At 37.7% G+C, this 15,838-nt stretch overlaps 1 protein-coding gene across 1 annotated transcript in view; it reads right to left on the reverse strand.

The window, feature by feature from the left end:
• The window catches only part of LOC134527987 (cell division cycle 5-like protein), a 53,741-nt gene extending 40,852 nt beyond the window's left edge, over nucleotides 1–12,889 (reverse strand). Inside the window, exons 1-4 of the mRNA XM_063361127.1 lie at nucleotides 12,552–12,889; nucleotides 3,438–3,703; nucleotides 2,457–2,587; nucleotides 1,184–1,299 (exon numbers count right to left, since the gene is read on the reverse strand). Of these exons, the coding sequence (XP_063217197.1) occupies nucleotides 1,184–1,299; nucleotides 2,457–2,587; nucleotides 3,438–3,703; nucleotides 12,552–12,596 (558 nt within the window). The 5' untranslated portion in view covers nucleotides 12,597–12,889. The remainder of the gene's footprint in view (nucleotides 1–1,183; nucleotides 1,300–2,456; nucleotides 2,588–3,437; nucleotides 3,704–12,551) is intronic.
• Between the last annotated feature and the right edge of the window lie 2,949 nt (nucleotides 12,890–15,838).

Here is a 15,838-nt window from a genome sequence, read left to right on the forward strand (position 1 = left end):
CCAATAACAAACAGTGTGAATACCCTCTTTTACCATGGTTTTTATTCTTTATTTTTTTAACAATTTACTTGATCTCTTGTGAAGAGATATTTAGATTTTTTTCAAGCAATTTTTTATGTGCCTAAATTAAATATTGACTCAGAAAACAAAAACAATTGTTACCTTACCTAATATTCATTACTAGATTTTGCAGCACCAGAGGCTGTACGTTCTATGCTACTGTAATCACGTAATAAGACATAAAGCACCTGTGCTTCCCAGGGGCTAGGTGACTTATTTGTGGTAGAATTATAGTAAAGTGGGGCACTTGAAGTCAAATTGAACAAATAAACATGCCATCAGGACATACTGTATCTTTTGTGAGACTGGAAATCGTGTTGGGGGTTAACCTTGAACCAAGAACCAGGGAAAAAGTAGAAGCAACACATCACTACATCATTGTAAAAATTGATTAATTTTTACGATACACTGTCACCAATTATTTACTATAAATAACAGCCAACTGGGTGAAAAGGACAATTTGTTATACTATATATCTGTGTATACAAAAATGGATGTAGGTATGTATGAAATTGATATATGTACTCTGACACCATTTGAACAACTGCCATGAATGTTGGCACATCAAAGTGTTTTTTTTTTGTAGAAGGTATTATTATCCTATCCATTTTATTGTAACTCGCCACTAGATGGCGCTGCAAAGCATCAACTTCTAAACCGATTGTCATGGGTAAACAGAAAATCTTAGGTCATAAACATACAAACAGTAATTGTGTTTCATTCCTCTATGTCCAGCACACTGTCATATAGCGCTCACCATTTTGCTTTAACTCGCGGACAATATATATCACCCTGTGTTCAGCTAGGGCAATGCCGGGTACTGCAGCTAGTTTAGTATATAGTTTATAAACCCTACAGATTACAACTCAAAATAACTTTTGACCATTCTTATAAATGTTTAAGAATATTTATTCACAGTGCATTAAGAAACACCAAAACAAAAAATGTGTACAAAGATGCTAGAAACCAAACCATCGAAAAATTTGTAAATGCTTGGAGTAAGAAATAAAAGCAAGAGTCAAACATTTTTTTTTTTTAAATGTAGCTGTGCCAAGACTGATAGCAAAAATATGGAACTTCACAAAAAAAACCTTGTAAAAAGAAGATAATAACAACCAGTGACCTGCAAAGCTGCTAGCCTTCTGGCTTCTTCAAGCTGCTTCTCTCGTGCCTTGCGTTTAGCTTTCTTTCCCTGCGTGTTTGCCAGCCTTGCCCTGGCTTCAGACAGCATCTCCAACTCTAAAGAACAAATTCATCTTTAACCGAGTAAAATTCAAAACATTAGATTGTAACTAAGCACTTCCGTGAATATAATGCAATGCTTAATAGTAGTTTAATTTAACATATGAGACAATAAGGCTAATCTCCCATAAAAAGGGATTACGATGAGTTCCACTTAACATGCTAGGAGTAAATCAAGTGTTTATTATTATGAAGAATCACGTAATCGCTTAGTCTGCGAGTGGAAAATGTAAAAGTAATGAAATGAGCTGAAGAATTTGAAGCTGAAAACTTTTATATTTCATTCGGGTGATTAAAGCTGTGGTTCAAGAAAAATGATGAAACTTTGTGTTAGCAAGTTTTTTTTTATTTATTGAGAAGACAAGGAGACTGCATAAACCCTAAAATAAAAAATAAAAAACTCTGATAAATTTATTTTTATACATGTACAAACAAAAAAGAGTTATGATACATATGTACTAATATAATACTACATCAAGCTTTAGTGAGATTGTTTTTTGAAGTTAATTCTACAAACTACTGAACTAATTTTTAAATATTCTTTCTCTGCCATAAAGCTACATTTTTCTAGATGGACATAGGCTGTTTTACTTTCAAAAAATTATGTTTCCTTAAGATTTTGCAATATTTGTACCAAAAATTGGTACAATTGACCAAACTTACTGCATTCTTGGCTTACATTGATTAAAAATTTATCTATATAAACTACCGGTACCGGTTCTACAGCATTAGCCAGCCAGTTATGCATATGTGTGTTCGTAAAATTCTACCTTATCTTTGCCATCATAGCAACATAATAATTTTACTCTAAATGCTAAACACAAAAAGAAATCAGTTGAAAACAGATATTAATTTAGACATAAGTTTTTCATATTAATAGTTATAAAAAAAACCTGTTCTGTAAAAATTTTTTATTAACCATTGTGAAGTTGAGGATTGCTGCACATTAGGATTATAAATTAGTACCTTTAAAACAATTAACTTAGAAATCACAAACTTTTTGAAGACAATTCAACAACTTTTGTACTGTTAACATAATAATTTTAAGAACCAAAACTCTATTTAAAAAACCTTTACAAACAGTTATATGTGGCACAAAACTGAGCAAGCCTCACAGGCGGCTGTGCCTAAGAACACACACTATTAACTCTCACCATCTTCATCCATATCTTTGGGGTCCGGACGAGCTGGTTTCGTCTCAGGGTTTGGGTCGATCTCACCAGGTTTCAACTTGCGCGGATCATCTGCGGCATCTTCACCTTCTTCTTTCTTCTGCGCCTGGTCACTACACAAACCACACTTATGAATACATTTACAGACAATTAGGTATTCCTCTTGCAAGACGGAAATGCCTTTATGCACTGCCAACATTTTTTTAGCCCCTCAATAACTAATTCTTATTTATAATCTACTATTAATAAACTTAAAACAATCCATTTTCATACAACATTATGTACAATATTCTTCATGATCCCACTAAGACTGGCAGTAGCTTTCAGTAAACATACATTAGAAGAACTACCATACGAAATGTTCTATATCAGATAATATTATTGTGCAATTAATAATAAAAAAAATTAACAAGCATTACCTGCCATGTTATTAAAAAGTCAGTTTAGTTATAATCAAGAAAATTATTTGTCAACTTCTTTCCTACATGCAAGTTGGGGAGATGTCATCACAATGCTCACGTTTAAAAGTAAACAGAATTACACAAAAATATTTTAGGATTCATTTGGAGTGACTATCATGTTTAAAACACAATAGGAGGTTTTTTACTGAAAAAATTTCAAATTCCCTGCCAGTTTAATGTTTTTCCTTAACTTTTTAGAATTCCTCAACGTTTTCAGAATTTTCCTAACACTTTTTAACTCCCTGCATTTTTTTTTCTATTCTTCACCATTGTTGTATACCCTGGCTATTTTAGGTTTTCCCTGTTATCACTTTATAATTATCTGACTTATTCAGGTTTTCCTTGACCATTTTTGATTTCTTTGACTTTTCAAGGGTTTTGTTTTGACAATATTTTAATTCGTGGACTATTTCATGTTTTCCATGAACATTTTTCACCTCCTGAATTTTTTTTAATGATTTCCCTTAACACTTTTGCACTCAGCAGACTTTCTGAGACTCACAGCAGGTACTCGTAGCGCTCCAGGCACTGGGCGGCAGTGCGGCCAATGATGGGCGCGATGGTGCGCCACTGGGTCGGCATCAGCTTGGCCAGATGCAGCAGCTTCTCGTCCTCCTCGCGGCTCCACTCCGTCTTCTTGATGCTGGGGTCCAGCCACTCGTACCAGCGCGCCTTGCACTGCTTGGCGGACTTGCGGTGCAGCAGCGACGCGATCCGCGACCACTGGTTCTTGCCGTACTTCATCACTGCTGCCTTCAGGATCTCGTCCTGATTGCAGTTCACAAGCACACGGCCCATTACCAATGTATGCAAACGAGCAAATTATGAAATTTACGAGTTCCCACACACTTACTCTAGACAGTGGCGTAGCCAGGATTTGTGTATGGGGGGTGTTAAGAAGCATGCCCCCCCCCCCCCCCCCCCCCCCCCGTATTAAAGCGGGGGATCTGGGGGTCCTCCCCCGGTAAAATTTGCATTTTAAGGTGTAAAAAAGTGCTATTTTAGCAGTTTTCGGTACTTAAATTTAAATATTGTAATGGTAAAAATTTTATTAATTTTAATATGAAATTTGTTTGAGTGATGAATAAGAAATTAATTAAAGATTTGGTGCTAAGGGGGGGTTTGAACCCCTAAAAAAAAAACCTGGCTACGCCCCTGACTCTAGATCATTTCCCTTTCCACAAAACATTTTTTTTCCCCCTGACTCATCAATCAATCTTGCAAGATAACATACTGATACTTATATAAAACTACAATTACTTATTGAAACACATCGCAACCACACCACGCAACAGGTCAAACTGGCCACAAAATCTCTTTCCCCACACATCAAACAGTTTGCACTGTAATTTCCATCAACACCATGCAATCAATGCTGCCAGTTAGTAAAACAAAACGAAAATAGTTGATCAAACTTTGAAACAATACATTACTGACCGTGACCAGCTGAAAAACCATTGACATTTGATTGTGATTCAAATCATTAAATTAATACGCAGTTGATTAACTGATAGTTCTCCTACGAACAGATGGGTTATCAACTACATGTGAATTTTTTATTAAAATACAGACTGGTTTTAAGACATTACAGGATCACGCTCATATTAAGAATTAACATTCCAGTTTGGTAACAAACATTTAATCCATTTCTCTATGTTTTGTATGTTTTGAAGAAAGTTTTAAATTCCTTTGAGTTCTCCCTGTTTTCCAGTTTTTTTCCTCTGCTGAAATTACTTGGTGAAATTTTGTCTTTCAGTTAAAATTTCACAAATGTGGCCTCTGTACATCAGACATTTATTACTAACAATATTATCAGTGCTGGAGATAGCATAGCTCAGGACTGCCTAACTAAAACCGTATTCACAATTCCCAATAACAAGATATTTCAACAGAAAGCCAAGAGAAAGAAAGCAATTTAAGAAATAGCAGAACTAACTACAAAATGCTATTCTGAAGACACACAATAAACAGAATAGTAAATAAAACAAAATCAAAATGTCAAAATAATTACCTTTATATTGGTTAAACTACATTATACTGCTGCAGATTATAAACATTCAGAGTTTACTTTGTAAGATAATCAACTATAAAAAAGAATACAGTGCAAAATAAAACTAATTTTTTTTTAATTTTTTAATATCTTTCGTGCTTAATTTTGACAGTTTCGTAACACTACATTGCTCACTTACAGTTCAAATGTGGCCATATGATTGGTTGAACAGGAAACTAACCAGATTGGACAACAAGAAAATTGATATTTTTCATAATTGTTCCCGGGCAGGTTCCATTCCTGGGTGAGTAATTTGTTTACTTAATTGTACCATATTGCCATGTTGTTGAAAGATAATAACATTTATGTGTTTGTCAATTGTGTTGGGAAATGTACTAAGCAATTGTACCACTGTATTTGTGATATTAAGATTTTCTTTCAGTAATTAGAATTTTTAAATATATATAATTTTTTTTAAATTAAAAGAGTTTAGTTTTTTTCTTTGTGGTTATTTTTATGCCATGCAGTTAACTGGTTTGATTTATTATGGTGTTGAACATGATATGTTAAAAACTACATGTTCGTGGAAGAAGCATCACATGTAGGTAGTATGTTTTACAGACATCATTGTGGTTGTGGATTCATCCAGGGTTGTATCAATGTGTATATCTGGGTTTTGAATGGTTAATGTGGTTCTGAGAATTCTGCAGGGGTTGTGGAACAGATATATGGTAGGTGTTACCCAAACGTATTTGAATTGGTGAGTTTAGAAGAAAACTGGCATTTATTACTCAAATTTTTTGCAGATCATGAAGTGTTATAGTGAGATGAAGTGCGAAAAATGTGAAGCAGCAATCGAGTTGACCAAAGACAGATAAAAGTTTCAATGTCAGTGGGTGACTATGACATGTGTCAGTAATATTTTCGGAATGGTGATTTTTCTAAATGCTAACTTTCTCTTCTCAATATTCTTAACATATTTGTTTTTAATTAGATGACATTCATACACCCGTTATATTCATAGGTACTGTTATACAGTAGAATCCCGCCAATCCGAACTAATTGGGACCGAACCCTGTTCGGATTAGTGAAAATTCGGATTAGGCGGAACTTTGTCATATGATGCATATATTGTCATTTGAGGCGTATTTAGTGTCTGATATGTCAAACATGAATGAAAGGTCAGACAAAAAAAAACACCTTTATTATTTAGCGTAAATATTTAGTATCATATAATATTTTTAATTACTCACGTAGCCTAAACTGCAATTTCAAATATTCCGAGTTTAACAAATCCAACAGCTACATCACGTGACAACATTAGGTCGAAATGAAGGGTGGTTCGTGAGTGTGTATTAGCGGAAGAGCAGTGAACTTCAACCAGAGTAAACAAAGCCCCCATCCTCCTTCCCGCATAGGCTTACGCATTCTCTAAAAAAATCTCTGGCCTCATTTAGAGTTTGTCCAAACTGTCTTCCTCCCGGCAAAAGAAAAGTTTGAACTTCCAACTAATGAAAAAAAATTGTACCAGGTTGCGAAAATGCAGAAGAGTGCGTTTAAAAGTGGACGGCCATTGACGACTGTGGCCACGAGGAATACACAGATGAAGATATCGTAGCAGCTGTGCAGGGAACGTCAACTGATCTTGATGCAGACGACAGTGAGGAGGAAGGGAACGCGCCGACTGATGGTGTTTCTCACACTGCCGAAGCCAGTACCCTTGATCTGGCTTTGCGCTACGTCGAGCAATATGCCGATGCAACTCCAACAGATGTATTGTTTATGCGGCGTTGGCGAAACATTGCATCTTTGGTGCATTGCGTCAAAGGAAGATTACTGACTTTGCCTCTTAGTAAATGGTTTGCTTTTTTACGTTTTGTTTTGTGTCAATCCTGTACAGAACATTAATTGTACATATATTATGTAAGTAAATTCAAAAATGTTCAATACTTACATATGTATTTAAGTACTATGTACGTAATCCTATATTTTTCTATTTTCAGTTAGACAGTTAAGATAAATTATAAGTTTCTTATGTACATATTAATAAACGTACAACATTACTTGAATAAACTTGTTTTTCTTTACTTTTCCTAGTTCTTAATGTTATAAAAATTAAATTTTAGATCCTAGCCCTGTTCGGATTAGGTGGATTTTCGGATTAGCGGGGTTCGGATTAGCGGGGTTCGGATTAGCGGGACTCTACTGTATGTGAAATGTAAAACCATTGTAGATTGGTAATCCTTCTGTACAGAGGTGATGGTGGAATAGAGCATGAATGAGGCTATGGGTAAATGGGTGGGGTGAATTATACTGTGGAGATAGATAAGGCTAAGTAAGTGTGCTCAAGCGAGAGTCATACAACAGCAATGGGTTTTTGGCGGAAACTGAAAGAAATAGTAATGTTTTTATTATTCCCGTCTAAGATCACGCAATCAGAACTCTCCTACATATGATCAAAGCATTCCTTTTGTATGGAACTACAATTATATTAGATTGTTTGCACCACTTATATCAGGATCAACTACAGGTGAATCATAGTATGACTTTAGTAGATCCCGACACAGGTAAGAACCCCTGAAAGGATAGAGGTTTGGTATGATGTGAGGCCGGATATACCTTGTTACAGTCTGTAAACTCCACATTACATTGGTTACCTCGTGGGGAATTTATGTTTCGACATGAACATCTCCATACTTTTTTGCTGGAAGCCAAGAAGCTGTGTCTGCCTTCAACATAGATAAGTTGGTAAAAATTCCAAATTACATATCAAAGTGGATATCTTGATCCTGATGCCATGACACTGTAGAATTGATCCTGTGGTAAATGATGCTTGCTGTTTTAATTAAGTATCTCAAAAGATCCTGTACATAACAAACACTTGTAAGTAATATAACAAAGAATTATAATCATAATTTGAATATAAAAATTTCCACAAGACCTGACATAAGTTTGTTTGTATTGTGATAATTTATTTGGCCATGATCTTCCGACGTAACAAATTAAAACAGCAATCATCATGGACCACAAGACCAATTATACAGGATCAGTCCAATTAAGATCAAGAGATAAACTTGAAAACTCCCAAAAATGGATTTATTCAGTTTCTTATCTTATTTCTAATTATAATATAGAGCCACTTTTGGATATTTTTAAAAACTTCACATGTAATTAACAATTTTACGTTTGCCTGTGCTGTAATGTGGCCATCCCCATGAGTGAGTTCTAGTAAACTTAGAATAGGTACTGCTATTCCATCCACATGCGATAAAAGTTATTTTCGGGTTTAAGATGGTGTAAAATTACTGTAAATATTACCTGTGATGTAAATTTGTTTTTTGCTCTAATACATTAGCCCCGACTATTTTCAACTAGAGTTATCTCTGATCCTGTTATCACCGCCCAACTGATTACTTGATCCTGTAGTTTTCCAGGGATCCTTAGGAATACAGTGTAGCCAAGACTGTTTTCTAAAAGACACGAATCTTTAATGTCAGTACATTACAGCCGCAGCACCAACTGTTTTCAGCCCTAATCTGTTTTCCACACTATGCAATCAGATCTAACAGTTCCAGTTAGTTTTTTTAGGTATAAAAAAACATAATGTTTGTGACAGATAGCATGAAAACCACACTTTTGAAGCCCTTAAGGGCCCTGGTGTAACCAGCATGATGGTTCACTCATGTTTTAATATTATTTTTGATAGTCACACATGTGGGAAGGTCCTTATACATCCACTATTTTAATATCATTGAACATAATTATTATATAATAAAAAATTGGAAGAAATTTGCCGTGTTTGCTTGGACTGACTTAGGCTGTTTTGTGATGATGCACCCAGGAGGTTGGAAAGAACCAGCACAGCAAATGGTTAATTACATGTAAAGTTATTGAAAATATCTTAATTAGCCTTGATACTCTAATTTGAAGTAAAACACAGAACTCAATAAATCCATGTTCAGGCGTTTGCCTTTTATTTTATAGTGGTGCTCCTACAGAAGACTTTTCAGTAATTATTGGACAGCGCAGTTTTTTTAGAATGAAAATAAAAAAAATAGGAAAAAAGTGTTTTCATGTACTACACATTTTCCTAAATTTACTCCGACGGGATGGTTTCATAATTCCTACTAGTTTGTCAAAAAATTAAACTTTTATATCTTACATTGCCATACCTGTGCTTTTATGCTGCCACCGCAATTCATTGTTTACCTATGATAAATAGAAACATATGTTTCCTACAAATACTTGAGACATTCCAGAATTAACTCTGAAATGAATATTTCTTAATTCCACTGGTTTGTTAAAAAAAAAAAACAGTTTACAGCTTACATTAGAATACCATTAGAATTCATGCAATTGCCCACATTCATTTTTTGTGTGAGATTAATTTTTTTTGGAGAACTTTAATTAATAGAGTTAGTGTTGTAATAATGAAATTTGTTTAAATAAATAACTGTATTGCAATTGTAAGGAATTTTTAATGCTTATATTTCATGTTTCTTTATTAGAATAAGTAATAGTATTATGAAATGTTTGTTTTGTTACATTGCATTTAAAGTTTTTATTTTAGTCACGTTGTAAAGAACGAGTCTAATGGGAGGCAAAAATTTGAATAGAATTGCTAACATTGTTCATTTTCTGTGATGAATAAATACTATGCGCTGAAGTAGCTGATACGTTGAATTTTGCAGTCTTCCCAAGGAATTCTTTGATTACAAACGTCATATAGGTATTCTGTGTTTGATATGGCTGGTGTTTCATGTATCCCAGTTTATCCTTGGATCCTGAAGGCTTGATCTTGATGGCATGATCCTGTTGACTTTATCTGGTGGCACATGATGCTTGCTGTTTTAGTTCAGTATGTCAAAAGATCCCCATGGCATGATCCTGTTGGCTTGATCCTGTGGTACATGATGATTGCTGTTTTAGTTCAATACGTCAGAAGATTTTGCACATTAAAGAAATTGCGACATAAGAAAAATTATGATTGTAGGTTGAAAAAAAAATCATTCTTATTCAACTTATGCACAAATAATTATTATATGAATTTTTTTTAATGTGCAGGATCTTCCGACGTACTAAATTAAAACAGCAAGCATCATGTACGTCAGTATCAAGCCATCAGGATCATGCTATCAGGATCTTTTGATGAACTGAACTAAAACAGTATGCATCATGTACCACTGAATCAAGCTAACAGGATCATGCCATCAGGATCAAGCCTTCAGGATCTAGGGATAAACTTCAATATATGAAATGAAAGTATAAGCATGTTTTTTATTCTCCATAGTTGGCTGCAGTTGTGCTAAACAAACAAACAGATACACAATCACAGGAAATCAATGAATGGCGAGAGCAGTGTAAAAACACAGGTATTGTAATGTAGGCTAAGCTTTAAAATGTAATTTTTTCACAAACCAGTAGGAATTAAGAAACTCTATCCCTTCACTGTAAATTAAGGGATGTGTGTAGTGTGTGAAAACCATGTTTTCTTCTTTTTTTCCCCCCCCCGTTATAAAAAGCCGCGCTGTCGGAGTATTACCAACTTTTCCCCTGTTCCGACCTTATATCCAGGGCCGGAACTAGGAGATTCGTTAGGGGGGGGCAAAGATTAATTTGCCGCCCCCTCCTTACCAACATTATAAAATACCCTTTTTTCGTTAGAAGCGGTGGTTGAAATGATATTCTACATATACATACTTATACATAATTGAGAACTTCTATTTATCAAGTACACTAATTGGAAAACTAATAGAATTACATTTTTTATAATAATGTAGTAGACTGTTATCAAACTATTGTTTATTGTTTGCACAACAGTGAAAATTAATGTCTTACCAATAAGTTGATTAAGTACTAAAATTACATAAGGAACATGTGATTCTGAATTAAGTATAATATTGTATTGATAACCATACAAAGAAATTCAGTTCAAAATATAATTTTTCGAGCATGATTAGCTGCAAAAGTGTTAATAATATCATCAAAATTGATCAATGCAGCTCGTTTGTGTTCAATAGATATAATACTTAGATTTATTAATCTCTGCTGGCCCATCGTGCTTCTCAAATAGCTTTTAATAAGTTTAAGTTTACTAAAACTTCTTTCACCTGACGCAATTGTAACTGGAAGGGTGAGAAACATTCTCAGAGCATTAGTAATGTCAGGATGTGCCTCCTCCAGTTTATTTTTGTAGATAAGGCTCAACATTGTTGATGCTGTAGCATCTTTTAATTCATAGTCTACTGTTAATGCATGGTGCTTAAAACTTTCAATTTAAAATACGAATTCTTCTTTGTTAAGATTGGCACTGTGTTTCCTAATTCTGCTGCTTTGACTTTTAAATCTTCTACTTCCATTTTATGAATTTGAATACCACTAAAAAATCCAAACTTATTGTTAATGTTCTCCAAAGCCTTAAACCTGTTACTCAGTTCCGTAATTAGTCTGTCAATGACTTTCAACATTACTTGATGTAAGTTTTTTGGACATACGCCATTGCTAAGCACTTTTTCTGTAGAAGAAAACTAAAAAATAAAATAAATAAATAAGTAAAAACAACCAAAAGACAAAAAGCACAAATTAAGCAAAAAATTGCTGTTGTCAACAGAATATAAACACCACAAAATATTCCGTAACAGGAATATGGTCAACAAACAAAGAAAAACAAAGAAAAATGTACTAAGATAACGAAAAAAAACACAAATCATGACGACACAAAAATATTGAACCCAAAAAAAAAAATTCAGCACAATGGTTGAAACGAGACAAAAACACGACAAAACGAAAAGACGAAACAAACACAATAGTTTTCCAAAACAGAATAGAACGATAAAAACCACACAAATGATGACAGCACAAAAATATTGAACCCAAAAAAATTCAGCACAACAGTTGAAACGAGACAATAACACGACAAAACGAAAAGACGAAACAAACACAATAGTTTTTCCAAAACAGAAACAAGCGACGTTTCGGGAACTGCTATCTGCTCCCGTCCTCAGGCAGAGACGCACATGGTATGAAAACACAGAAGCGACTGAGTAGGGGCTGGAAAAATGAGGTTATTTATCAGAGAAAGGGCTACATCTTGCTCAGCCAAGTGATCACCCACGCAACGTGTCCTTGAGATACCAGCTCTCATCGCAGTGGTTTTACTCACTCTAGACCACGAATTATGGTAATACTTGATTCTTAGAGTGAAGTAACGCATTTGAAGTACGAATATATTTACAAATTATGCATAATCAAGTTAAATATTATTTCTTAATTTCTTGGCTAACTTATTGGTTGCGATATGTACACTTTCAAAACTTTTTTTAATGACTAGTTTCAACTTGTTTTAGTGAACCACTTTTCATATTTTGCCGCCCCCTGATATTTGCCGCCCGGGGCACATGCCCCCCATGCCCCCCCTTAGTTCCGGCCCTGCTTATATCTACCATTTGAACTCACTGTATACCAAGCTTAAGAGTCTGTAAGTCCTAGTGGGTACTTTCACATTCTTAATTTACAGCAAGAATTTAATAAAGTCTCCTGATAATTCTTTTTAAAAGAAAAAATGTAGGTATACCCGAATGTCATATAATATAAAACACTACAGAAATTTAATATGCACAAGCTTACCTCCGTATTGCGCCAAACGCCTCCTTTTATCATTATTCTCGGCATGATGAGTTCTTTACTATTTTCTCACAGTTAAAGTACCAAAATTATATTTGTTAGCTGGTAAAACTCCACCTCATTGACATAAAATGAGATTTCTAACTCAAGCTACTTTTATTTGTTTGACCAAGAGCAGCCGCCAAACACAACACAAAATTCAAATAAACAATTTCTTTTCCCTCAATGACAATCGACTGGTTTCCTTTATATACTGTCAGTAACAATACAGTTTAAAATAAATAACAAGATCAAAACACGGTTGTAGTCCATGGCTAGTTAGCACAGGATCACAGAACAGTAATAGGATGCATAGAGAAAATAAGGTGTCTGATTGATTACAGGGTATGTTGTAAAACTGTTTTATTAAATCGATTATAGTTGCGCCATATTGATTAGACAACAACACATTGGTTGAACTGTAGTGTTTGTATTGCGGAAAAAGTTTAAATGTTTTTTTATGACAGTAACTATTTTTTAGTGATAAAGATTCTAATTCATACTCATTAGCCATCATCAGACACAATTTAAAAATATTTCCATAGTGTTTTGGCGATAGTAAGGTTAAAAAGTAATGTCAAATATGTCACAGCATGCCGTCTCATGACCATTTCTAACTCCATGCGTTAGCGCATATGTGTCAAATATTATAAAATAAATAAAAGAAACTTTCATGTAAACAATAAGGGCAATAGTGACTAATGATTAAGAAAAAACAAAAACTTAATAATTAATTAGATTAATGATTATAAAAAAATATATAACAAACAGAGAAAGGGTTCTATTTATAATTAATATTTTTTAATATGATATGTGTTATTTCTATTATAATTTCTTATGACTATTACCACTAAATATTACCTTTGAATATATATACTGTATAGAAGTCACGAGTGGATAGGATTTACTCTACGTTTTTCAGAAGTGTATGATGAGCAGCTTGGGAACTTCACTGCTGCAGTGCGCTGCCGTAATGCCCTGTATCGTCTTAGTTGTTATTTACGCGTTAGATCGCAGCTCTGTCGCCCGCTGTCATTCCCCGCACCCCTCATCCATCATTCACTGCAGCTCAACATCGTTCAACGGGAGGGGGAAGGGGTGTTTGAAGAGTTCAACACTTGTCCGCTAGGGACCACCACAAGTCGATGCCCTAGAGATGGTGGCGATTGCGGCGGTGAATTAACCAACTACCTCAAAACCGTATTAGAAATTTTAACCTGGGCTGGCGACTTCTATACAGTATATATATTCAAAGATATTACTAAATGTTTTATGAAACACTGAACATTGTCGTTGTCCAGGCTGAGCCCCTGGGGCGTACTAGGTGCTCCGGCTGATCTGGGGTAGAGATGTTCGAGCCATGTGGCCGTGTCCTCCCAACTCCGCCTCGCACACTCGCACAACCACTCGCTCCGCGCTCGGTCGTGGAAGAATGCTGCGCCACGCGCCCGCTCCTTGCCAGCACCCCCCCCCCCCCCCAAAGACAGCACTTCCCCGCACACGCATAACTGGCAGGAGGGGCGTCGGCGCATCATAACGGCATGTAGGAAGCCAGGGTGGCACTTAGGTCGATGTCAAAAGCCCCCCCCCCTTACCCTGAGGCCAGTATGCGCACCAACATCTCTCAGTTAGGCACAACATGCCGCACGTGGGTACTCGTCGAACACTGTGAGAGTCGGATATGGGGGGCCTACTTCACACTGCTTCCAGGAGGATAGCAAGTTCATAACACTGCACCTGGGTCTCGGCTTGTCGTGGCATTCTGGTATGGTTAGGGTGGGACATACATAATCGCTCAGGTAGTAGAGGATCCTACGTGACCTTAAGGGACGTCCTGAAGGGTCGGGTTCGCTCCCCGCTGACCTTGTAGGTGCTTCCTGCGAGTTGAGGACCATAGACGGCGGCTGCGCCATAGGGGTGAGCATCGCCTACGGATACAAGTCAAACAGTGTGGGGGTTGGGTCGTCAGCAATGCACTCGCTTATGGCCTGCTGCCTCTCTGGTTTTGGGTTGTACCCCTCCTTGTCTCTTGGATTCGTCTCGCCATCCGACAGGTGGCACTCGGAAATGTCGACGCCATTCTCAGAGATCGGGCGCGAGAGGCCCTGTCCTTCCTCGGACTCCTCCCTTTCGTCCTCCGAGTCCGGCTCCACGACAGTCACCCAGGGCTCGTTCGTTTCTGTCCAGGCCCCTCAGCTACCCGCCCCTCACACTCACTGTCCCTGGGCTCTGTCACTGATGGCTCCCTATACTCCCGCCGCCCCCCGTCGCTGGCGACCCCACCTCTCCATCCCATCTCCAGGTAGTCCAGGTTGGCTTCCAGGCCCTACCAAAAGTCCTGGGCATGAGGCCCCTGACATGCCTCCTCCCCTCTGGCCCTACTGGGCACTACCACTCCCGCAGCCATGGGTGTCGAGTCCGTTGTTGCGTCAGGTGGTGTCAAATCCAGTGTGGTGTCAACTGGGGCCAAGTGCAACAAGTCCATGTGTTCCGCAATGTCTGTGCCAGTGGGCGACGGGTCTGTTTGGAGCCTGTGGATGTCTCCCCCTATGCGATTTAGGAGTCCTGGTTTCTGCAGAATGAGATGTCGTTGGTACAGTTGGTGGCTTGTCCACCCCTCTGGACAGCCCTGTGTCCACCTCAGTGTCCGTCACATGTCGCAGGTTGTCCCTGTGTATCTTTGCCGGTCTACCGCTTGGCATCTGTACAAGGTAGGACGTAGAACCAACCTGATGCAGAACCACTCGGGGCCCAGCCTATTTTTGCACCAACCCTGTGCAGAACTGCTTGGTGCCTGATGACAGGGGATGTTAGCGCACATACACCTGCTCGCCGGGCGTCAGCGCAGGTGGCGGCCTGCCCGTCTGTGGCATGTGCTGGTGGAGGTAGGTCGCCTGCCGCAGCCTGGCCAGCTCCTGCTTCCCTGCCAGCTCCGCCCGCAGTGACTCGCCCCACCTGCCTGCCGTAACAGCTGCCATCACGCGTCACTCGCCCGGCAGCGCCAAGTTCTGCCCTTGGACTAGTTCTGCCGGCGTGTACCCTGTGACTGTACTCGTCCTACGTCTCAAGCAGTACAGGACGGTCGGAATATGCGTGTCGCACTTGCTGTGGTCCTCACCCAACTGGAGATGGAGTTGCGTCTTGATATTCTGGTTCTGTCTCTCGGTAGGGTTGGCCCTCGGTTGGTATGTGGGGGTAGTGTGGTGGTCTACCCCCCACCTTCGACATGCCTGCTTCCACCTGGCTCATGT

This window comes from Bacillus rossius, chromosome 1, assembly GCF_032445375.1.
Source record: "Bacillus rossius redtenbacheri isolate Brsri chromosome 1, Brsri_v3, whole genome shotgun sequence".
In the NCBI taxonomy this organism is placed as follows: Eukaryota; Metazoa; Arthropoda; class Insecta; order Phasmatodea; family Bacillidae; genus Bacillus; species Bacillus rossius.